This window comes from Lemur catta, chromosome 1 (genome assembly GCF_020740605.2).
Source record: "Lemur catta isolate mLemCat1 chromosome 1, mLemCat1.pri, whole genome shotgun sequence".
Lineage (NCBI taxonomy): Eukaryota > Metazoa > Chordata > Mammalia > Primates > Lemuridae > Lemur > Lemur catta.
The window spans coordinates 129,187,727-129,214,626 of NC_059128.1; the positions used below are offsets into that span (position 1 = coordinate 129,187,727).

Here is a 26,900-nt window from a genome sequence, read left to right on the forward strand (position 1 = left end):
CTGAAGTCACTTTGCATAATGCACTCCCATGGTGGTCTTCAAGGACTCCCATCTGGAAATCTTTTCTAACCATGTTCTAAAAATGCATAAAGAATATTTTCACTGGATGACCAGTATTTTTTCTTGTTCCCCTGTCTTAATTAAGCTTAGAAAAATGAAGCAGAAGCTGTCTTCAGAAAACTTACAAAATACAGTTCCAAGATTTGAAGTATTTCAAAACAAAAACTTTTACTGACAAAATTTACATTTCTCAGGCATTATCTAGAATTTAGTACCAAAATAAATGCTGTAGTTGCAAGACACACTCTATTAAAAGCTCACCACTCACACCATTTCTATTGGGGATGCATAAGAACAGATTAAAAATGCTCATAATCTCACATAAACAGTCTGAAACACACACGTCATCTTAGCTTACAGCTAAAAAAAAAAAAAAAAAAGAGAAAGAAAGAAAGGAGAGAAAAGAAACAAAACAAAAAATCCATGTCTTATATATGAGAACCCGAAGCCAACGCCATCCTCTATCTAATACACAATCAATTCTCTCAAGATCCATTTTCCCTTATTTCAAACCCTCACACTCTTTCAAAAATAGAAAAGCCTACCTCTCACTTAAAATCTTAGGTGGGAAAATATCCCTAAAAAGAAATGCAATGTACAAGTCCATTTTCTTGCTTTTTCTTTAGGTCTTTGAGAATGACCACCTTTTCCCATTCCACGTTGGATTCCCAAGGAAAAACAGACTGCTACAGGTTCTTCCAAGGATACAGGAAAGCCTAATGTCATTTGACAGGTGTTATAAACAAGGTAAGATTTCACAATGCTTAAGCCAAGAATCCAAATGGTCAATGCATTCAGTGAGGCATCTTCTCTCTCAAGTTCCCATTCAAACAGTCTCTTTCCAAGACTCAGGACACATTTTAAGAGGTGATGTCACCTTGAAAGTGTTTAGAGTACCTGACCAAAGAGAGACTGACCAGAAGGAGTTACACACAATCAAGGCAAATAAATGGAAACAGGAGATAGCAATGGACAGAACCAGTTATAAAGCCACATTCTTTGTGGTCTCTTCTTTCCTAATGGTTTCTTTTTTTCATTTTAATAATCTTTGAAATAATGAATACATGTACAAAACAGAAGATTTAAAGGATAAAGAGTGAAGAGAATGTTCCCCAGATTGGCTAGTACAATCCCTGCTTCTTACCATTCACTTTCTCTCCCTAGAGATAAACACCCCTCAGAAATATTCTATACGTTTACAACCACAGTCCACACACTCCATATGCCCCATGGAATACCCCCTTGATGGGCAAAGAGAAAGCAGACAAATGAAACAGAGAGTCCTCAGAATCACTGGGAAGAAGGACTCACTTTCAGACATTTAGTTCATTTATATGTTAAGGACATGTTTCATTTGCACAGTAAGAGTAGTGTGTTAAAAAGAAGAGATCTACAAAAATAATGAAGGACTATTTGCAAGACATAACCTAAACTTAATATTATATACTGAGAATGCATTTGAATGTTTCAAGAATTGCTTATCACCTACCAGCAAAAACAATGAATTATATAACTTGGTCCACTCTGAACCTCAGAATTGTTTTCATCTTCCAGAAATTAAGGCAACCTGTCAGAGGTTCCTCTGCATGAGACAGTTCACTTATATAATAAGACACTGAAGGCACATCATGTACAATGCCCAGTCATGAAGGAAAGATGAGCTTTGCTTTCAAAAAGATTCTAGTCTCTCAAGGGAGACAAAACACATACTTAGCCACCAAAATATAGGTAGTATTTACACAAATAAATACTGAGTGACAAATGGATGCACGGTACATATAGGACATACAATGTCTGGCACTTAGAAAATACTCAGTAACTGATAGCCATTATTATTATTATTATTAATATTAAAATTGCTACTAAAGTAAAAGCCCTCAAGATGACAAAAGGAACCTAGAGTTGATGGGCAGTAGGGAAACATTTTGAGAAAACGTCTTTCAGGAAGCAATATTTAACCTGAGACTTGAGGAATCACTGGACATTCCATAGGTAAAGCTGGGCAGAAAACATTCCAGGCAGAGCAAGCAGATACACGAAGATGCACGGTAGAATGCAGGTTGTATGTGTGTCAGAATGTCACCCAGGCTTGTCTTTCTGGGTTCATTCCCAGTGGCTTTGTACAAGGCTAAGTGCCAGCTCAGCTCCTGTCTGGCCCACTGCCACCATCCTTCTGTTCAGGGGATACCGAGAATCTGGTTCACTCAGGACACGCACAGGGTGATGAAAAAATTCCCCTCCAATTAGCTCATCTTGCACAATAAAGACCCAAGTCTTTCATTACACCCTCAAAAGGGTGTCAAAAAGTGCCAAGGGTACAGTAGACACAGGCCTGTGTCTCCCAGGAGAAGGTACACAGTGGAGCCCGACCACAAGACAGGCAATTCCAATACCATTTCCCTTTGCCATTTCCAAGAGCTCAAGTTTAGCAACCTGACCCCCAAGAGAGGAGTGAGCTCAGTAATTCTTAACTTTGGATGGTAACTGCAACAAAATTCAGAAGAAAAAATGCAGATACTGTTTTAAAATAAATGCTATAGGCTTTAACATTGGAACACGATGCTTCCAGTCTTCTGTATTTTTAGCATTCTCAGTCTTACAGTTAGACCAAACACAATATTCTGCTGGAGAAAAACAAAGAGAAAGGATTTACCTAAGAAGACAACTACCACCCTGCTGGCTATTTGCATGAAATTATGAGTAAGTTCTTTGATGCTGGTTGTAAATATAACACCCAGCTGACAAAAAGTGCCGCCTTAAATGATCCTTTACATGCTACTTTCTCTACCCTATTAAGATGCTCGTTGTTTCTTTGATTTATCTGATAATAAATTTTTGATGACTGGTAAGTCTCATAAAATTGCTCTGGTGCTGACTACACTGATTAATAAGTCTGAAGAATCGAAAGTGTCAGGAATTCATGTGTAAGAATAAGTTACTGCCAAACATATATTAGATATTCCATAAAATATAGAATAAAAAGGTTGATCTGGTAATTTTATCTTGTATCCATTTTCCTGTAACAATTTATATTCAGGGTCATCATTGTCTTCTGTTGCCTTTTAAAAAAAAAAATTGATAAAGTAAATCTAGATGGGAGGCACACTGAAGAATTAAACTAAATTAAAAATAATAATGAATTGATATAGACAAAAAAATGTGTTTTCCAGAAAAATAAAGAACTCGGGATTGGAAACTGTCATTGGGACAACTCTCAGGGATGACCTAGTTTGAACTTCTAAAGGGGGAAGCTGAAGACGGTGTGTTCGGGTCATTCACCACAGGTACAACCAGAACTGGAAGTCCCTTCTAAGACCAGTCCCTCTGAGAACAGAGCTATATATTTGCTGCAAATATGGGCTGTCTGTAAATTCAAAAAAAAAAATTCATGTTATTATGATTTTTAAAAATCCAGGTTTATGATAGAAATCAATAAATCTCTATCTGGAGCTGTCTTCCTCTAACAAGCTCCATATTCCTTATTTTCTCTTTGTTTTTGCTCAGAGTTTTACTGCTGTCTTTACGGCATGGTGCATCATATGAAAATAAGCATCCATCTGTGTTTTTTGGTTAAGAGACAGGGTCTCACTCTGTGTCCCAGGCTGGAGTGCAGTGGCCTGATCACAGCTCACTGAGACCTCGAACTCCTGGGCTCAAGTGATCCTCCCACCCCAGCCTTCCGAGGAGCTAGGACCACAGGTGCATGCCAAACACCTGGCTAGTTTACTATTATTTTGTTTTTTTTTTGTAGAGATGGGATTTCACTGTGTTGCTCAGGCTGGTCTTGAACTCCTGGCCTCAAGCAATTCTCCCATCTCAGCCTCCTGAGTAGCTGGGACTACAGGCGTGGCACGCCTAGCCAATTTATTTTTATTTTTATTTTTGTAGAGAATGGGTTTAGCTATGTTGCCCAGGTTGTTCTTGAACTCCTAGCGTCCAGTGATCCTCTCGCCATGGCCTCCCAAAGTGCTGCCATTATAGGCATGAGCCAGAGCCCGGCCAATGCTCCATCTTTGATCTCTCTCTCCATCTGAAGTAAGCAAACCAGCTTTAATTACATGAGGAAAGAGTCCTGTACCCTGTTATCAGTAGTCTTGATCTTGCCCATTAATCCAGAGATCTCTTGAGATAAGGTAGGAAAAATGAAACGATAGTCACGAGGGGTCCTGATATGGTTACCAGAATCCCCAGATGGGACAGGAAATCCCTGAATCCACACTTTATGGGACAAAACTCCAATAGTCATCACACAGGCCCACGAGGGCCCTCTCCCAGGGAGAGGATCGCACGTCTACTGGAGGGGCCCCATCGCATGGCGCAGACCCAAAGGCCGTCCACACCGCATGTTCCCTCTTTAAACAATTCCTGCAAAGGGAACCACATGGGGCTGGTGCCCTGGGGAACCCTCCCTTCTTGAATCCTCTGGCTGAGCATGACACAGAAGGCGGTTTTGTTAGGGGCCTTCCATTCCCAAGGGCTCTTCACATTCTAACCACCTTCTACTTCGACATGGCCCATTCTTAAAAGATTAAAAACAGAGCGTTCCTCCCTGTGGAGGCGTGGGGGCCACACACAGAGAGTAAAGAGGGGGTAGTGGAGCAAACGGATGAAGAACTGAATGCACTTTCTAAGCACATGAGAGCAATAATGTCACGGTTGAACTGTGACAGCCCCCATCCCCTGCCCAGTCATTTGCTCCAGTTCTGACCCCTAGTAGCTCAGAAAATGATCATGTTTGCAGATAAGGTCTTAATAGAGATAATCCAGTTAAAATGAGGTCATCAGGGTGGGCTCAGTCCCACTGGGACTGATGCCCTCACAAAAAAGGGACATTGGGACACACACACAGGGAAGATGACGTGAAGAGATGCAGGGAGAAAACGGCCACCTCCAAGCCAAGGAGAGAGGCCTGGGACAGATGCGTCCCCCATGGGCCTCAGAGAAAACTAACCCTGCCGACACCTTGAGCTGGGACTTCCAGTTTCTAGAACTGAGAGACAATACATGTCTCCTCTTAAGCCACCTGGTTTGTGGAACATTGTTACGGCAGTCCTAGAAAACTAATGTTTATACAAATAGTAAAGACAAAATTAAGTATCGCTCGGAAAAGAAAAAAAAAAGAAGCCACGGTAAATTTGCAATATAAAAAAACAAAACCTCAATGATAATTTACTTAATCTCTAAGCAAACACTATCTAATTGGACAGAGAATAAAAAGTAGGTGCATTTTGAAGGTGACAATTGTATCTGTCCCACATGAGACTAAAAATTAGCTATTATAATGAAAAACAATATTTTACTTGATATTTTTTTAATACCATAAGTCTCAAAAACGTATGCAAAATAATATGCAAACACCATAGAATAAAATATGTAAAGCCATTTCCTTCACGCATGAAGAATAAATTGGGGTATTGATAAATGCCCGTGAACATGACTCACATTTAAGCCTTTTATCTGATAAAGTTGAATGAAACTCCTTTCATAATATTATTCATTCTAATCCAAAATACCTGACAACAGAGGAGAATACTTAACTGTCAAAAATTAGGGGGGAAAAAAAACCCATCAAAAAACCCTCCAACGATGCCCAGCCAGAGTAAAAGACCAGAGCTCAGTAAAAAGTCAGCATGTAATAAAACAAGATATTACTGTGTAGAGATTAGAAATCACAGACAGTTCTGTTTGATTATACAAGCGTCACTTTTTAATTTATCTCTCAAATAAAAACAGCAAATGCAGGCCATAATTCATCTTAGCTGGACAGAAGCATCAAGTATTGAAGATTACTGGGACTTAATAAAGGTTATCAATATGTAGGACCGACCAATTTCACCTCATTGAGGTTGACATTCAGTAGTTCAGTATGGTTATAGCAAATGGATATCATTGAAAAAATGGAACTCAAAGTAGCTCTCCTTGAAGAGGAGGCAACCTGACACATTTCCTTTTTGGAGCGTAGAGGGGAGTCTAGCTGATATTTATTTTCCTTCTGTCAAGTGGGACAAATTATCTATATTCTATTTACCCTAAATTGATACTATAATGTATCACTCTGCACATTGGGGACTGTACAAGACATGCTGAATGTAGGTTTGACAGTCAACAATCAAGCGAGGGGGAGAGGGAGAGAGACTGAGATTGTTCTACTCTTAGAAGTCCTACATGAAAGCCTTTTGTAGTGCTAAATTCAGAATAAATATCTCTTCTCCCTTTGATGCAGAAGTTGTGTTCCCCCCTCTCCTTTTGGCCTTCTGATAGTTATATACAACTCTTTAATGATCAGTGCACTAGTCATGGAATAAAATGCAAATTGCGTTGAGTACAAAATGCAAAGCACAGAGCTCTTTCTCACAGGTGGAACCTGAGTCCACCAGGTCCAAGAAAGAACTCCCAGGCAAGCATGGTGTGCTGGACGCCTGACCACCTCACAGCACCAGAGCAGACAGTGAAGGAATGAATGTGGATATATGAAGTGAGTTTTTCCAACTCTGCATTTGTATCTATCGCACTTCACAGTGAAGAACATTCCAGAATAGGACAGGTATAAAATGGGGTTTACTAGATGCCTTCAGGAATACCAGCTGGCTCTTTAAGCAGGGTTTTAAACCCTGGGAGGGTTCACTTTTGATCTTTACAGCTTTGGTGGGTAGAGGTTCCCAGCTGTAACTCTCATGGAATCCAAGTGAATCAGAAATGTCAAATGAGAAGCACCTTCCATTTAAAAAACCAACCATTTTGCATCAACTATAAAATTATAGAAAAATAAAGCCTCAAAGGCCTGAAAAAACTTCATGTATCAAATAAATTATGAAAATGTGAGAAAGAAAAAGGAAAAATACTCATCACTTATGAAGTATATACGAATAATAGTGTTAACCAAGTTACAAGGCAGGAATGAAAAAAATCCTTTAAAATGCAAAATACATTAAGTGATCTGTCAAGAAACTTGGAGGCCAGAGAAAACTGTTATGTATCTATTCTTGCTAAAATAGTCTGCATTCCCCCTGTCACCTTAAAGAGGGAGGTATTAATTTACTAGGGTAACTAATAGCTCATGACCACATACATAAACAGTTGAGAAATTAAATCAAAGATCAACAGTTGATATTATTAATACATCCTGTCTTCAACTCTTTGTGCTATGGTTCTTACTATCTGGAGACATGGGGACACTACGTAACTTTGCCATTTAAAGTAAACATAAAATAAGAGACATGGTGCAAAGTTAGGTGAGTTTCCCTTTTCTCTTTGATACTTTTTGGCAGCATTGGTTAAATGCAACATATTCTCATGCAAATAGGTCCAGAGATGTTAAAAGTTTGAATCAGATTTTACATTATGAAGAAAATGAGACAATACATTCAGTAACTTTAAAAAAGAACCATGATATACATACGTGGCATCTATAAAGGAAGTATAAATCAACAGGGACAAAATATACAGTCAACTTTTAAAAATAAAAACAATCTTTATGTCAAAAGCTTTAGGGGAAAAAAATGGGTTTTCCTTCTCATGTCTACTATAAAGAGATGATGTTTTTCTGTGAATTATTTTGAGCTATTTTCAGATGTAGCCATGAAAAAGGAAAGTCTACATTGTTTTGCATACTGATTGTCACTATGTGAAATTTACTAACTGCTAGAAAGGTCCTGGAAGTTTAACCCTCTTCTCTCTTTCCGAAGATATTTATAAAACCATCTGCTAGTTTTGTATATCCGTTTATATCTTGCCAGAAAATAAAAAGCTTTAGAGAGTTTTTGTTAGACATGATTTCCTTCTGTAAAGGGCTGTCTTAAAGTGAATGGACCTACCCCTTAGGTTTGAAATGCTCTAGCCTTTGGGTGGACCAGATACACGGGCGAAGTTATTTAAAGAACTTCTAGGCCACTGACTCCTGACTCAGCAGTCATTAGAGGATGTGGCAGTTGTTTAATAAAGCCCATTTATGTCCATTCTAGCCTGTAATCGGTTTTGTACACAGCGCAGAAGAAAAAACACACTACTTAGTGTTAATTTCGCAAGTGAAGCAACTTGAGAAACAATGAACAGCAGATAAAACAACTCTTCCTTACAAATCAGGCAGGATGCTTTATTTTGCTAGATTTCTAGCAAAGAGAAAGTCTCAGCTTTTTTTCTCATTGTTGCCCACCATTTCCAAACACTGCTCTGTTAAAATGTTTTCCATTAACTAACATGAATCACAGTATGGCCGGTCTTCATTTAAGATTCAAAACTGAAACACAAAAACCCAGCTGAGTAGGGTGCCCCTCCGAGAGAGAGAAAAGAAAATCACGAAGAATGTCAGGGAAGCAACTTTTGAGTCATGCCCTGCTGGAAAGGAGGCTTTAGGATTGCCGTGCTCTGCAAATTGCAGCCTTCATGACAATGCCTGTTTGCCAAATGCCTCTTTTAACCGACATATTTTCAGCCTACCATTTGTCAAACCTCTTCTTTTGTTAACTTGTTGACGAGAGTTAACTTGTCAGCTTTTCAAATGGCTCGTGGTGCACCTTCCTTGATGGAAATGTGCAAAGCGTGAGTTACCCTCTTTGACAGAGAATCTTGTCAAGGGTCCTGACTTCAACCTGACTGCCCCTCCTGGGGGTGGGGGTGGAATCTACCTTCTGGAAACTTAACAAGCAGTGACTATTCCATAATTCTCCTTCACAGAAATAAAAGAAGCCCAACAAGGAGACAGCCATCCTCCAAAGAAAGAGTTACAAGGAGACTGTATAACTCAACCACAGCATGACATGCTGAGCTGCTGTGTAGGATGTGATCTTCAACAACCCAACTGAGCATATCATGTTACTTTAACAGAGGGAATAATTTGCAATGGGCAATGCAGTGACACCAGCCAGTATGTTCCCCTAGTGGAAAGCACGATGGATAAACAAAGAGCAGTCAGTCTCCATTTGAGAAATGATCAGAACATGATTAACGCCCAAAATGTACTTCAAAGAGCCATCTCTGAAGATCTGTATCTTGACATCCCACCAGCCACACCTACCCACACCTCCTGCTTCACAGGACAAATTCGTATCTTCATCAAGTCAAGTCATCTCTGAGTATTTTAATTCTTCCTACACAGTGAATTCGCTGTTTTGTTTCAAGCGTCCATGTCTCCTCTTGGAGTCCATTAGAGCCCGTAAATCAGATCATTCATTCATCTTCTCTGCGCTAGACTCAGAAAGCCTCAAGGATGTGCTTGGAACAGGAAGGTCACTGTGAAAGTCAATCACAGACGCAGATGAAGAGAAAACATCCCGGTGAGTTCTTTAGTTCTTGACTGCTCTCACTCAGGCAACAGGTTAATTGGTTAGAAAAAGAGGAGGAGGTTCGCTGGTATTCTAAGTGCCAAAACAAAATTATGCTTTCATGGTATTTTAAAGATAGGCATATACGCACACATATGTATCAGGATTTTTTTACTGAAGGGGGTTTATGTAGCTTAAACAAAAGAGACAAAGAAGTGATAATCAGGAACATGCTTTAGAATAGAGCATCTAAAACTAAGGCACTAAATGTGAAATTGGTTTAAAAAAAATGCATCATAAATAAATTACCCTCCCTGAAGGCTGCCACATGGAAAACTTACAAAAAGGTAGCCAAGTACCCACTAATGAGAATAGCATTTTTTCAGATAGTTAGGATATTAAAAGTCCTCTAATTGTGAAATGGCTGCTTAAAACAATTATAGAATTAAGTTGGGTTCTAATTATATGATAATATACTAATATAGTATAGATATATTCATATAAAGAAGGACCTTGAATCAGTGTATATTAATCTGGTGAAACAATGGTGGCATTTTGTACAGGTTTTTTTAAAGATTACAAGTTTGACTTAGTGTCTTATTTAGCTAATAATCCATATTTTTGGCTAGTATGTTTGATAAAGAAGTGATGAGAGTTACTATGGGAGAATGAGAGAAGGAGAGAAAAACTGAAATATACAAAGTAATGAACACTCTTCTCCTTCCCAAGGAGGAGAGAAGGGGAGAAGAACTCACAATAGGTCTCTGCCCTGGGGGGGCCCAGGTCAAGTACGTCCTCCCAGCAGAGACTCATGTAGACACCCCTAAAAGCAGCTACTGGGGCACCAGCTGGTCCCCTAGAAAGCGGATGATGGCTCTCCTACGCTTATTTAAGCTTTTTAATGTTGATTTAACTGTATAAAAGGTAATACAGTGCTCCACAAGGAAATCAAACAGAAAAAGTAAACTAGCAAATTGCCTAGATTACCTCACTCCCCACAAAGGATGCTAATAATAGAGATAAGAATATATATCAAATATGTTACTGATTGAAATGTTGTGTCACATGTTATTCCTCTTCAAATAACCTACCAATTAACTCAACTAAAGCAACAAACCTCTCGCTTATCCAGAATCCTAATCATGTGCGAATAAATAGAAAGAGCTTGAAATAGTGGATCATGGTGATTAAGCGCCTAATAAGGACTCTGAGGTAAAATGAAATCCATAAACTCAAAGTTTAATCTTTTAAGATGAAATTTAAAAAAATTGTTAACCAGAATAATAAACAGAATTTTCTTCCATTCTGGATGGCGAGGAGCTTGTTCGTGTATTTTTCTGTCTGCTATCACATGCGGAATAATTTTTAAAAGATACCCTACAAACCAGGCTCTCAACAGCTTCCCGTTTACTAACAAAAAATTAGAGCCCTACCTAAAACTCACAATAGCCATGATTAACAACTTAAGAGGAACAAGGTAAACAATAATCTGCTAATTTGCAATTATGTTTTCACACATTTTCATAATTAACTAATTTCCAAGGGTGAGCTATATTCCTATTTTAAAAAAATGGAAATCTGTGACAACTGTTTGTACCTACATGGCTTATGAAATTGCTTCCCAACACACCTCCTAGACTTATTTCATTTTACCCGGAAGGGAAGTCTTGAGACTTACATGGCAAATGTCATGGTATTGTCTTAAAAAAAAAAACAAAACACCTTAACCATGCTTTAAGCTACTTTTCTGTATGAGAATATGGCATCATTCTGACAATTTGACTGTACTGAGTTTTCGGGCCATTGTTCTTCATAGCTTATGTTCTCTGTGATTCCATTAGAGGGCAACAGGACCACAGGCGGGAGCTACAGAACCCCAGGGGCCATTTCTAGGCAGAGCTTCTGTCCTGTCCGTCACTCTGGACCCACTGGCCCAGCCCAGATTCAATGAGAGCTATGTTGAGTGGAGGGCATTTTTCTGATACCAAAAAAAAAAAAAGAAAGAAAGAAATTCTTAACTGACTGTGACCTTTAATCATCCTCTACCTTCTTTACTCCAATAGTTGGGATGTTAAATTCTCAAAAGTTGGTGGCAGACACAAAAACAGATTCGACCCAGCTATGGATGTTTTCAAGTCCTTTTCGTAGATGCTTAAGACCACGCTATGTCTTGGCTTTTGGAGTCAGTTAAGCATCGAGATAAATGACAGTTTCTCTGGGGGCTGCAAAAGCTTAGGTGGAGTGGGAAAATAGTGACAGAAGATGTAACAGAAGCAGGGGGAGGTGGCAGAATTCCTCCCAAGCTGGAAACACTGAGGACCACAGAGAGGACACTTTCCCACACAGGCCCCCTTAACCTGCAGTGAGGACTTGGGGCATTCTGATGCTGTGACTTTAAGCTGGTGGATTCCTCCCCCTCCACTCTGCCTTTCCCTCTTCTCTTAGAGAGATTATCATCTCAGTAGAGTAAAAGCTTCTAAATAATAGAATGATGCTTTCCTAGTACTCTCTATTGATTTTATAAATAAACTGCTTAACAATTTTGTTCAGAACACTTATAATTCTTCACATTCACAGGAGAAAAAAAAAACATGTTCTGATCTTAATATGTCTGGTGAATTTCCTTAGTGCTATGAATATTCAACTAATTTAATATCTCCAAAATTCTCCAAACAAAATCGGTAAAAACTCCCTTGAAAATGTCCATTAAAAATTATCTACAAACAACAGGGACAATTATCACATGTGGTTTTTGACAGAGTATTTTTAAGTGCTATGTGTTGAATGCCACCAAAAGGATGATGTCACGTGATCATTTTTAAAAAAATGGCATAATTATAAATACCATAAAATGACAGTATACTATTTTAGAAAATCAGAGTCTACTTACTACTTGTACGTCTCGGAACGGATGTATTCAAAAACATGGGACACACCAAGCTGGAACTGGTCAGCAATTGGGGTAACCCAGGGATTGTTCTCTGCTTTGAAGACTTGCTTCTGACCAGTTAAATCCAAATTTCCTGCAAAGATGAAGGAAAAAAAAAAGGTGAAGGTCACTGCATTCAACACAGATTAGATCTAGAAGTCCTGCTTAGTAACCACAGCACAAGCCTAAGTACCTTTTGGGTCATCTGATTTTTTTAATAATTTCTTACCCCAAGTCATTACTGGTCCACAAACAATGTTAGCAACAGTACCCTGGCCCAGGAAATTAAGAACAAAGGAAGGAAGAAAGAAGGAAGAATGGAGAGAGAAAGTGGATGAAAGGAAGCAAACCTGGTAGGATTTTTATAGGTATTTGCTACAGAGGCTAAAAATGACTTGTTCGAAGAGATTAAGGTAAGTAATAACATGAAACCTCCCTGAAATCCTATCCTGACAATGTCAATGTGCTCCACTGCTTGTCCTATTTGATCTAAGCCCAGTCTCATCAACAGAACTTTTTCATCAACCAGAGCAGAATATGAAAGACAAGAATATTACCCAAGTAAAATTATTATTGTACTACTCGAGCAGCATAAGCACATCTCAGAATCAGCACTAAATGCATCTCATTAACATAGTAATGATGGGGACTAACATTTCTTTAGCTCTAATTAGTTTATAAACTAACTTAAAATCATTTCCTGGGAGAGGGGCAAGATGGCAGGCTAGAAGCCTCCCACCCATGCCACTCTCTAGGGAGAGGATGGAGAACTGCAAGTAGATGCCCACCTATAGATAGACGGACCCTCTTAGAGAGGGTGTGGTGGATCATCAGAGAACCAATAGGAGACACTCAGAGTGAAGGAGACGGGGACAGGGAGTTCCACTCGTCAGCATCAGAAGGTACCTGGGGGAGACACCTACACGTGGGGAAGGGATAAAGCCCCAGGGCAACATGCTCCCCCCGCAGACACTGTGAGTGGAGCTGTGGAGGGGCCCCCACCACCACTGCAGGCCTCTGTGCTGATCTGGGGACTTCTTGGAGACTGTACAATGAAATTGACAGGGAGAGCAGCCTCAGCAGGGACTCGCCCGCCTTGGTTCTCGGGTTGCTGCAGCTGACGCCACTCTGAGCCCGCAGGTTCACAGCTTCCACTCTACACAGTGATTGGCTCCGCTGCAGCACTCGCAGGCCCGTGACTAGAAACCAAGAGTCCCCAACCCCCATGGCCCTGCATGCCAACCAGCGGAACAAGCCCCCCGCCACTGTGTGCTACTGTGTGGAGGGCCACACTCCTATGAACCTGGGCCCTGTGAGGAGGTCTCCATGAACCTGCAGACCCAAACGCTGTGTGGTAGGACATTGTTCCTGGTGTTGCACCCCAGCCAGCAGGCCATGCCCCTGTGACCCCGAGTGCCGATCAGCAGAACAACCCTCCGGCCCCACACACCAGCTGGTGGGCCACGCCCCTGAGGCACTAAGTGACCCTAATCCTGCAGTCCAGCTCTTCACCACAGACCTGCTAGCGATGAGCCTCCCCCCGCCCCCAGAACCACCATTACACCAAGACCTGGATGGAGTGAACACCTGCAGCCCTAACAGCGGTGGCCACCACCTAGATAGCCTCACGGAACAGCCACTGCTACCACCGTGGAGAGACCCAGGCAGAGCAATCTCCTATGATGCCCACCTCAGTGGAGAGGGACTCACCCAGACCCCCGCCCAAGATTCCAACAGTGGCCTAGGGACCAACCCACCTCTCCACATGAAGATTCCTCAGCAATGGCCCAGGTCCTGCAACCTACCTGGTCATTGGCCAAGGTCCCATGACACACCTAGGCACCTGCCAAGGTCCCACAACCTGCCCTGCTGCTGACTGCAGTCCCGTGACATGCCCAGACATGTGCCAGGGTCTTACAAACTGCACAGACACTGAATAAGCTAAAGCCAACAGCCTCTGTGAAGAGGGACTTGCCTGAGCTTTCAACAACGGCCTAGGGACCAACCCACCGATTCGAATGAATATCCCCCAGCATTGGCTTGGACTGTGAAAATCACAGGGGATTGGGAGGATGCAGGGGAACACCTGTGTTACAGGGTCTCAGTGCATCCGCCCCTCTCCCGAGGGGTCAGTCCTCCAGAGTGACACAAAAGTGCTATCTAGGGATTTCTCCTCCTCACTAAGTAGGAGAGTTCCCAGCGAAGGAGAACAGGAGTGCTGCAAACCTATCAGCCCTAAGCTGAGAGAAGACATTTCAGATAAGAAAAAAACAGCAAAAAAATTCTGACAACATGAAAAAAATGAGTTAGTTTGACATCCCCTAAGAATCATAACAGATCCACAGCGATGTACCCCAATCAAAAGGAAACTGTTGAAATGTCAGAAATGGAATTCAGAATATGGACGGTAAAAAAGATGAATGGAATTGAAGAGAAAGTTGAAAAACAACACTAAAAAACAAAAAAATATTTCAGGATGTGAATGAAAATATGAAAATCTCACTAAAGAGACAGACAACATAAGAAAGGATACAGCAGAACATAAAGAAATGAAAGAGTCATTTAGGGAACTACAAAATACAGTAAAAAGCTTCAACAGGCAAGACCTAACAGAAGAAAGAATCTCAGAGCTTTAAGAAAAGACTTTTGAACTAATGTAGTCAGTCAAAGGTGCAGGAAAAAGAATAAAGAATGAATAATCACTCAGAGAAGCATGGGACTATGTGAAGTGAGCCAATATATGAATTCTAGGTATCTTGAAGGGAGAAGAAAAAGCAAAAAGCATGGAAAACTTAATTGAGGGAATTACTGAGGAGAACTTCCCTGGTAATGCCAGGAATTCAATATCCAGATATAAGATGGTCACTGAACACTGGGAAGATTCACAGCAAATAGGACATCCCTAAAATACCCAGTCATCACCCTGGCCAAAGTCAAAATGAAGAAAATTCTCCAAGCTCCAATATGAAAGCAACAACTAAACTATAATGGAAAACCCATCAGGCTAACAGGAGACTTCTCAGCAGAGACCTTATGAGCCTGAAGCGTTCAGGGCCCCATTTTTAATTTTACTAAACAAAAAACTGCCAGCCAAGAATTTTGTATCCTGTATAACTAAGTTTCATATATGATGGCGAAATAAAGACTTTCTCAGACCAGCAAACACTAAGGGAATTTGTCAATACTAGACATGCAATACAGGAAATTCTGGGAAGTGCATTATACATGCAACCACGATAGATACCCATCAGTGTAAAAACACCCAAAAGTTATAGCTCACAGCTTTTATAAAACAACAGCACAAGAGGGAAAACAAAACAATAAGGTATCATCCAACATGATGGACGGAACAGCAGCCCACATATCAACATGAACAGTCTGAATGCCCCAATTAAAAGACACAGACTGGCTGAATGGAAGGAAAAACACAACCCAAGTATTTGCTATCTCCAGGACACACATCTGAACCACAAGAACTCCCACACAGACTCAAGGTAAGGGGATGGAAAAAATATTCCAAGAAAATGGAAACCAAAAGCAAGCAGATGTAGTCATTCTCATATCAAATAAAATAGATTTAAAATCAATAATAGTAAAAAAAAAAAAAGACAAAGATGGTCATTATATAATGGTAAAGGGAGCAATTCAACAAGAAGACATAACAATCCTAAATATGTACATGACCTAACATATATATGGAGATCCCAGTTTCATAAAGTAAATTCTTCTAGATCTAAGCAAAGATATGAAACAGTAGCATCTCAATTCCTAGGGACTTCAATACTCCACGGACAGAACTGGATAGAACATCAAAGCAGAAAATGAATAAAGAAACACTGTACTTACAGGACTCTAGAACAAATGTACCTAACCGACATCTATAGAACATTCTTCCCCAAAACTACTGAATACATATTCTTCTCATCAGCACATGGAACAGTTTCCAAGACTGACCATATCTTAGGCCACAAAACAAGTCTCAGTAAATTCAAAAAATCAAAATCATACCATGTATTTTCTCAGCCCACAGAAGAATAATACAAGAAATCAATTTGAAGAGAAACACTCAAATCTACGCAAAGTCATGGAAATTAAAAAACTGCTGCTGAATGATCCTTGGGTAAGTGAGAAATTAAGATGGAAATCAAGATTCCTTGAACTGAATAACAAAGTGGACACAAGCGTTTAAAATCTATGGCATACAGAAAAAGTCCTAAGAGGAAACTTCATAGCCTTTAATGTCTACATCAAAAGGACAGATGACAAATTAATAAGCTAATGTCACATCTCAGGGAAATAAAGAACAAACCAAATCCCCAAAGTCAGCAGAAGAAAAGAAATAACAAAGCTCAGAGCAGAACTAAATGAAATAAAAACTAAAATCACGATACAAAGGATCAATGAAACAAAAGGTTCTTTGAACAGATACACAAAATGACAGACCACCAGCCAGTTTATCCAGAAATAGAAGAGAAAGGACTCAGATAAGTTCAATCAGAAATGAAAAAGGAGACATCACAACTGATGCCACAGAAATATAAAATGTCATCCACCAATATTACAAAAACCTCTACTCAAGCAATATAAAGCCTAGAGGAAATGGATAAATTCCTGGAAATGAACAACTTCCCAAGCGTGAATCAGGACAAAATATTAATAGAAATCCTGAACAGACCAATAACGAGCAGTGAGATTGAAGCCGTAATAAAAAAACCCTCCTGACAGAAAAAAGCCCAAGATCACATGGATTCATAGCCAAGTTCTACCAGACCTACAAAGAAGAACTGGTACCTATCCTACACAAACTACTCCATAACATCTAGAAGGAGGGAACTCCCTATTTCATTCTTTGAAGCCAGTATCACCTTGATACCAAAGCTAGGAAAGGATACAACCACCAAAAAGGCAACTAAAGACCAATATCTCTTTTGAACATAGATGCAAAATTTCTCAACAAAATACCAGCAAACTGAATTCAGCAGCACATCAAAAACATAATTCACTATGATCACGTGGGTTTCGTTGCAGGGATACAAGGATGGTTTAACATTTACAAATCAAAAAACATGATGCACCACATAAACAGAAGCAAAAACAAAGGCCATATAATCATCTTAATAGATGCAGAAAAAGCATTCGATAAAATCCAGCGTCCTTTCATGATAAAAACCGTCAACAAACTAGGCATAGAAGGAACATATCTTACAATTATAGAAGCCATATATAATAAAGCCACAGCCAACATCATACTCAATGGGGAAAAGTTGAAAGCATTCCCTCTAAGAACTAGAACAAGACAAGGGTGCCCACTGTCCCCACTTCTATTTGACATGGTATTGGAAGTCATATCCAGGGCAATCAAGCAAGAGAAAAATAATAAAGGGCATCCAAATTGGGAAAGAGGTCGTCAAATTATCCCTGTTTGCTAATGATATGATTTTGTATCTAGAAAACCCCAAAGACTCCACCAAAAGACTCCTGGAATTGATAAATAAATTCAGCAAAGTCTCAGGTTAAAAAATCAATGTACACAAATCAGTAGTATTTCTATATACCAACAACAGTCAAGTGGAGAGGCAAATCAAGGACTCAATACCATTTAAAATAGCTTTGAAAAAAATAAAAGACCTAGAAATATATTTAATCAAGGAGATAAAAGATCTCTACAAAGAGAACTATAAAATACTTAGGAAAGATATTGCAGACGACACAAACAAATGGAAAAACATCCCCTGCTCAGGGATTGGTATAATCAAAATTGTTAAAATGTCCATACCGCCCAAAATGATTTACAGATTCAACACAAACCCCATCAAACTACCAGCATCATATTTCACAGATCTGGAAAAAATAATCCTAAGCTTCATTTGGAACCAAAAAAGAGCCAGAATAGCCAAAACAATCTTTAGCAAAAAGAACAAATCTGGAGAGCATCATCTTACCTGACTTCAAATTTACAGTACGAGGCTATCTAACCAAAATGGCATGGTCCAGCTATAAAGGTACAGACACAGACCAATGGAACAGAATAGAGAACCCAGATATAAAAGCATCTACCTATGAGCAACTGATCTTTGACAAAGCAGTCAACAACATACACTAGGGAAAGGAAGTCCTATTCAATAAATGGCACTGGGGAAGACTGGATAGCCACATCCAGAAGAACGAAACAGGATCCCTGTATCTTGTGATTTATAAAAATTAATTCAAGGTGGATAAAAAAGTTAAATCTAAGGCATGAAACCATGACTATTCTAGAATAAAATGTAAGAAAAAAGTCTTCTAGACATTGGCCTAGGCAAAGAATTTATGGCTAAGACTCCAAATGCAAATACAGTAACAACAAAAATATGTAAATGGGACTTAATTAAATTAAAAAGCTTCTGCACTGCAAAGGAAATAAGCAATAGAGTACATAGACAACTTACAGAATGGGAAAAAATATTCACAACTATACTATACGTCCAACACAGGACTTGTATCCAGAATCTACAAAGAAATCAAACAAGTCAGCAAGAAAAAAACAAGCCCATCAAAAAGTAGACAAAAGACATGAATGAAAGTTTTTTGAAAGGAGACAAATGGCTAACAAACATATAGGAAAAAATGCTCAATATCATTAATCACCAGGGAAATACAAATTAAAACTATAATGAGATACCACCTTATCCCTATCAGACTGGCCACTATTAAAAAGTCCAAAAACAATAGATGCCTATGTGGATGCAGAGAGAAAGGAACGCTTATACACTGTTGGTGGAACTGCAAATTAGTGCAACCTCTATGGAAAACAGTATGGAGGTTTCACAAAGAAATAAATGTAGACCTACCATTTGATCCAGCAATCCCATTGCTGGGTATCTACCCAAAGGAAAAGCAGTCATTTTATAGAAAAGACGCCTGCATTCGAATGTTTATCACAGCACAATTCACAATTGCAGAGATATGTAATCAACTTAAGCGTCTATCAGTTCATGAGTAGATCAAGAAAATGTGAGGTGTGTGGGTACACACTGTCCAGAAAGTATCCAGCCATTGTTAATATAACAAGAACGTAGTACATGGCTGGATACTTTCTGGACAGCCCTCGTATACACATCCACACAAACCGTGAAGCACTACTACTCAGCCATAAAAAGGAATGAAATCATGTCTCTTACACCAACTTGTCCTAAGTGAAGTTATCTCAAGAATGGAAAACCAAACACCATATGTTCTCACTAGTAGGTGGGAGCAAAATGATGGGTACACATGGGCAAAAGGTGATATAAAGGACATGAAAAACCAAGAAGTGGGGAAGGTGAGGAGAGGGGTTGATAGATAAAAGCTTACCTATGGGATACAAGGAACACTATTCTGATGACGGGCACACCAAGAGACCTGACTTAAGCATTATGTCAGGTACTCACGTAGCAAAATTTAATATTTGAAAATAAAACAAAAAATCATTTCCTCATTTAATTCTCCAGCAATCTCTGAGGTCAGTTATTAACATCATTTTATAGGTGAAGAAATGGTAACTCAGGGAAATTAACTAACATGTCCAAGATCAGAAAACGTCAGTGTGGGGATCTGAACCTGTCCCCAAATCTCAGCTGTTTCTGCAGCATCTGGTGAAGCTACCAGGTTGCATCTCAATGTAGATCAATCAGGATGAGTTGCTGAAGGCAGCAGGCACCCTCTCATCTAGGTATCATCTGCTACTGATCAGTTGAATCTACTTTTTTTCTTTTTATATATTCAGAAATGGAAAAGGCAATGTGTGAAAGAACTTTCTAGAATGTGCTCCCCTATGAAAGCGAGAGACAGGGAAAGAGAATTTAAGCAGCAGTGAGGTATGTGAAGGCCTTTCCCTGCAAGTCCTATGGAGGAAGTCCCTTCTCAGATTTCCGGTCCACAGCCCGGGGCTATTCAAACCTAGACACCCACCAATTATTCTTCCCGAGAAACAACCAAAATAAAGTAATATGTCTGTCCTGTTCGGAGGCTCTATTGCCTATTTAGTCGTAGCTGATAATTCAGAATAATGAAAACATATTCGGGGATGAAAGTACACCACAAAGCAAATCATTTCTTAGATGATCTGAGCTTTGAAAATGAATGGATACAAGAAAATTGTTACAAAGAAGATGATGTAGTATTGCTTCTTAAAACAAAAGAACAGGTACTTTGAATCTTTCCTCCTTTTGTTATATGGACTCATAACTATTCCGAAAAATGAAACGAAGAAAAACAATTACAATTTCACAAAATGTTTTTAAAGAAAACAAATATTATTAAATACTAATATTAGAAGGGAGTAATTCATCATGATCTTACCAAAGCTACTAAGAATTTGTTGGTGTTAGGAACAAAAATAAGCGGATCCATTTCTCTCCAAGATTATCAATATTGTCAATTTCCTCATCTTAATGGTTAAACATTATTAGTCAGATATTCAGTCACTTGGGAAATTAATAAGCTTGATTCTCTCAACCATGAGTCAGAAAGTGGCCTGGGGCACACGAAAACCCAAGGGTTGTGCATATCCTGCTTAGCTGAGTATCTCACCTGGATTTGATCTTGTTGGCAAGGGGCTGCCATTGATCTTTTTTTGTTTTTACCTTTATTTGGGGAGGTAGTTTTCAGTTTCCCAAGAATGAAACTGACCTCTTGTTTACATTTCTCTATAATTCTTATTTCCTCTTAGTATCTTGTTTGCTGTACTCAATATGTCCTCTCTTCCATATCATGCCCTTGTTATTTCTTTTTCTTCAATGTCCCTGTTTCCTAAAAATGAATACAATACACATTTCTGGAAAGAAGTCATCCATTTAAAAATAAGTGTGTATTTCTGACATGTCGTATTTTACATGCACCATGGCACGATGCCCACTGTTCTCAAGAAGCATGACCACTGAGGGGAAGGGGTCACATACCAGGCAACAGTAACCATGATACACAGCAATTCACCTGTATGTTGGGGATGGAGGTGCTGGAGGTGAACAGCCTTGCTTAACACATTCAAGAAACAACCTGTGAGTACATACTATCATCTTCCAGTCTCTAAGCCCTGCCCACTGGCATCAGCATGAAATCAACTGAAATAAAAACATGGAGACCTTTGCAAAAATACATGTATTCCAAAGTAGATGAGAAGAAACAAGAAGCCACAGAAAGCACACATTGCCTATCTATGGACTTAGAGAACGACCTAATTCCTAAGCAAACGGGATCTCCCTGCGAGTGGCTACTCTGCCCTAAATATTGTTCCTCCTTGTCCCCCCAAACTGGTCATCCTACTGAGAAATACAGTCTAAATTTCTAGCTGGTAGAAATTTATTCTGTTGAAGAAGCACCAAGACACGTTACCATGAATTAACTCAACTGGACTGCTCTCCTCTTAACATCTGGTTAAGATGAGGCTCACAGGAATATGACTTATTTTTCACTTTAGGGAGCAGAGTGGGAAGAGGAGGGAAGGTAGCTATGTTTGGAGCACAGAGCATTTCCCACTATGCTGTATCTTCAGGGCCCTCAGTCAGCGGGAGAGCAGCGTGGACCAGGGAAAGATGCCACAGACAAGCCGCAGCTATTCCAAATTTGCCCCGGTGTGAGTCACACAGGACAGTGACAGGAGAAGACTCTCTTCTTTCTCCTGTCTGCATCACAAACTCCCTTCCGCCAAGTTCCCAGGCTTGAACCAATAATCCCAAAGCACAGGTATGTTATGAGCAAAGCTGGTTTTAATGCGCCATCCTTCAACATAAGATACAAGTGCTTATTACTGGGGGCAGGAAGAACCTGCTAACTACTGACAACCTGCAAATCCACTTTGGAATAGACAGAGCCTCTTTTTAACTTTGTAACAGCCTCTTACTGGGCTTGCAGTCTTTTTAGTGGTAATCCTCTGAAAACAACATACTAAAGTTCTTATGCTCTTCCCTGATTGCCACTCGCAGAAGACAGACCTCGGGGAATAATGCCCAGAAAGGTCAGCCGTGTTCTCTGGGCCCTTTTGTCTGAAGCCTCTGGCCCCCTGGAGATCTGTCAATCCCAAGTGATGTCTCTATTTAGGTGCTGTCAGTGGAGACAGAAGAGGCGTCGAGGATTGCTAATGACGTCTGCTAACTGGAGCACAGAGGAGATGTGCATGAGAGCTAGACATACTCCCTTTGGGGAAAAGGAGTCTTACACTGATGTCTGGAAGTCCGGGTAAACAGAATCTCCATTTGCATTACTTTCAACCCATCTGCACATTTGTTGGGGGGGTAGGGGGAGTGGGGCCTGTGTTACCCTCCCCCACCCTCATTTATTTTAATATCAAACAATGCTACCAAATCAAATTCACAGGTGCTTCACGGAGCTACAGGAATAGGGGGACCTAGCAGAAAAGAATGATTCAGGTTTATTGAGGGGGGGGAGAGAAAGAAAATAGCTTCGTGTTTGATGCTGTCCTTTCTTTTTAACAAAGAGCCATGAACACCATGTTTAATGTCCACGGCAAACCTTAAAAGGAGGAAACTATTGCAGATGACAGAGATGGAAACCGCGCGAGCCTAACGGAGCGATGTCTCTCCGGAATTATAACCGGGGCTTGGCGGGCTAGGACATGCTCGTTTTGTTTTTCAACTTGATGTCATCAGTGGGTAACACGATACCTGTTTCTGCAGAGCCGTAATCCTCCCAGCAAGCTATCTGTCCCTAGGTCCTCTTGTCACACTCTGCTGCTGGTGGGGGGAAAGCAGCGATTTCAGAAGAGGGTTAATGTAATTAGAGCAAAGCTGGCCATTATGCTGCGTGGAAAGATGACACCCGTCTCATCTCGGCCTAGCAACAAGTTAGCACTGCCACAGCAGAGCGCGGCTGTCAGCTGTCGGAGGTGGGTTCCCTTTTAAGTAATAACATGCAGGCGGCATCTCACCCCGCTGTCAGTCAGCCTGCGATCGCCCCGACACTGCACGCTTCAGTGCACCGAGCTGGGAGCCCTCACCTATCCCCTTTATTAGGAGGCTGAGCAGTACTCGGGTGGTGTTCTAACAAGGATCAGGCAGCAGGATTAAGCACTGTGACAAAGAGCATCTAATAAGCTAGAAAGTGGTGCATCTACGGACACGCTGGCTGGCTCCCAGACACAGATTCACTCTGCTCACTCCTCAGCCAAAAGGCTCAGGCCACTAGGGAAGCCAGGCAGCACCGTGATTAGCGGTGACCCCCTGACCGACGCTGCTATGAAGATCATATATCACTCAGAGGCTTATTCTGCAATTGCAAATTGGATTTTCCATTTTATTACCTGCAAAAGGACCACATATGCTTCTTTGCAAAGCCTCTAGTACAGCAAATTCTGCCATGCAACCGTAATTGTGTAAACACTACATCATGCAAAACAGTCAGTCTCGGTGCTAGTTATAAATGTGATTGAATGCAATAGGCAATTGCGGCCCCATTAATAAGCATGCTCATTTACACTTATGGAAATCGGTTGTTTCCATAATCACATTGTAAGAATTCTTCCTGAGTGCTCAGAATCCTGAAACATGTGGCCAGGAGCGTCATTTATCATGCAGTAGGCAATCCAGGAGACCTGGGCAAATTTTTCACGTCATCAAAGCGGCATTCCCTTCCTTCCTAATTTTAAAATAATACCACACAGAGTTTTTTAAATTAATGTGCTCTAAGAGACAGGCTCACTCATAAATATCTAAGACTGTGGTCTAACAAGGTAAAACTAAAACCATGGCTGATCGGGTTAGTCTATCATTAGTATACCAGATTTGCCTGAACCCCAGTAATGGATTTGCTCATGAAGAGATGGAAGTGGGACATTATGACAGCTGAAAGATCCCCTCTGCTCTGCAGCGAATCCCTACAAGGAAACTAACCACAAATAACTCCAAAATAAAAGCTATGTTTAGGGTTGCTCCATATATAAAGAGATATTCTACACATAAGTCTCCATAATTCCTATTACAATGTGCTAGGCTACTAATTATAGAAATGTATGATTATAGATAAATGGCTGACTTTGGAAAGTTCCTACTTTCTCTCACTTCTTTAGTAACATACTTTACTGAGTGGAAAATAATCACAGGCCTATAAAATGACACTTATATTGTAATACCAAATGTTTGCAATAACTAAACACTGGAAACAACCAAAATGTTTATTAGCAGGCAATAAGCAGACTCATGTGCTACAGCTATATACTATGAAATGCTTTAGTTATCAAAATAGATTTCTTTGTAGGTGCTAACCTGGAAAGAGGTCTATAGTCTATTTAAAAATAAAATAAGGATATACTAAGTTTGCTATCAAATAAATTTTGGAAAAATACAGAAGAAAGAAATCCTATATATGTGTATGAATAAATATTTACGTGAAAGAGAAAAAGAGAAGGATAGTATCAAGTTGTTAATTTTGGTTTTCCCAAAGGAGAGAAATTAAGGTGGGGCAGGGATTTGAACCAACTGGCAGAACAAAGGGTAAAATATGAATTTTCTCTTTTGAGAATTTCATCTTGTTACAAGTATGGATTATTTTCATTACTAAAAAGATTAAGGAACATTGAAAGGGCGAATTGTCAAAAAAAAAAAAAAATTCAAAATACATGGCACAGACTAACTGGTACAAAGGTACAATAATCTTATTTAAAACAGCATCATCCTACCGCAGTGAATACTATGCTGTGGCCTGTTCCCTTCTGTCTGTGTTACAGATGACGGTCTACAAAGCCCTAAACGGACTGAGAATCTAGGTCTGAAGTCGATTCTCTTTCTGTGCATCATCAATGCAACGTCAGCTGGGACGTCTTGTGACAGCTCTCAAATTTATTCTGCGGGGAACGCAAGGCCACGCTGTCATTCTGGCATGCGTCTGCTTGGCCTTTCTGGTAACACGTTTTCAAAATAGGCATTTCACTCCTTTAATTCATGCAATGCATTGCTGCTTTATGATACCTACTAAAATAAACTGTTTTACGCTTCTGATCTGGCCTGGGGAAGAGTATAATTTAAATAAAAAAGATTAAAAAACAAAACTACCTTGCCAACTAGCTTCAACAAAAGCAGCACCTGATTTATGTGTGTGCTGGTGTGAAGAGGTCCAGAAGTCCTTACACCAATGAAGAAAAATGGCATTTTACATCGTTTCCATCTGATGCTCTTCCTGGCCATTTGGTATCTGTGGTCCAGAGTAAAATGGCATCAAAGGGACTCTCAGTCACTTACGGATACGATTAACCAGCAACAGAGCAGTGAGCACCCTTCCCACATGCCGAGGGTGCCTTATCTTGCAAGTTGAAATGGCCGTTAAATAAACAATCCATGTTTTAAACCTGACATTCATTCGGGATTTTCCAACCATTTCTTCTACATGTGGGGGGCAATCTTATTTTTGCATGCCAGATTTACCTTTTATTGTTCACGTCATGTTAGGACAGACAAAAGTCCAGTCGACCTGGTTTCTGATCCCAAGCACCATTCACTGCCTTGGTGACCAAGACACTTTGGTGACCGAGAGACCTTGTGCTCTGCTGACCTACAGTTCCCTCAGCTGACAAGTGAGGATGATATTATCAACAGACAGGACTGTGGATGGGAGCTGGAATGTGCAGACAAAATGGTTCTATAAACTGCAAAGCACTTTGAAAATATAAAATATTATTTTATTATTTTAAGTGAAACCTGCAAAGGAGAGAAAATATATATTTGAAGACAATTTGCCTAAAACAGGAGTCCCGTCGAGGAATTCTTACACTCCTGAAATTGAATGCAAAATTCGTACGGTGGTACTCTTCTAAGGAAAGGGCCCCGTTCATAAGATTATCAAAGGTCTGTGATCAAAAATGGGTTAGGATAAAACTTAGGAACATTGATTTTATTTCCCAGAGGACTGGAAGATTTCTAAACGGTAGCAGTCTGCTATACCCTGCTGGGTGGGTTCCAGTTCCCCAGCTCATGGGGGCTGAGTTGGGGACATCCTTCTGACCCCCTGGGAAGCTGGAAATATCAGCACTGAGGGAGCCTCAAGTACCCTGAAGACCCCAGAGATAAATCATTGGTTAATGCAACATACACTAAAATAAACACATATTCAACTGATAAGTTTCAGCATCCTTACTTTTCACAGAATCAATAGTTATCATGAACCAGCCTTCACCATGGCTAACTTAAAATGTAAACAGGATTGCCACTTTAATGATAAAACATTTTTTCAGCTAGTTTAGCATTTATTTAACATTCTACCTCAACCCCCCCTTCCACGACTATTTCACTAGCAAGACTTAATATTAATAGTAGTGTTATTTAATTGATTTTGGGTACTACAGACAGAAACTATTTGTTTTTCTCTTCCTAGAAGGTCCTCTAGTCTCAGTTAATCCCTAAAGCCCGAGATACACAGCTCACTCCCATTCATATTGCTCAGTTATTTTTATTCCAGAACACAGCTTTGGGAGAGCTGTAAAACCCTTAAAAAACCAAAAAACTAGAGTCTATGTCAGGTGAGGGGCACGTCGTATTGGAAGAGTAAACTTTAGAAATTAATAACTTTAACATCTATAGTTAAGAGAGAAGATCCAACACAGTATCTACCATTTAGGCTTGTGAATACACACAGTACGCCAATACAATGACTAGAACATGTCTAGTTATTAAGACTGAGCTGTACAT

The 26,900-nt window shown here is 40.0% G+C and overlaps 1 protein-coding gene across 1 annotated transcript in view; it reads right to left on the bottom strand.

Moving 5' to 3' along the window:
- RSU1 (Ras suppressor protein 1) overlaps nucleotides 1–26,900 on the bottom strand; it is a 179,296-nt gene that overhangs the window by 64,301 nt on the left and 88,095 nt on the right. Inside the window, exon 8 of the mRNA XM_045534115.1 lies at nucleotides 12,211–12,343. Within this exon, the coding sequence (XP_045390071.1) occupies nucleotides 12,211–12,343 (133 nt within the window). The remainder of the gene's footprint in view (nucleotides 1–12,210; nucleotides 12,344–26,900) is intronic.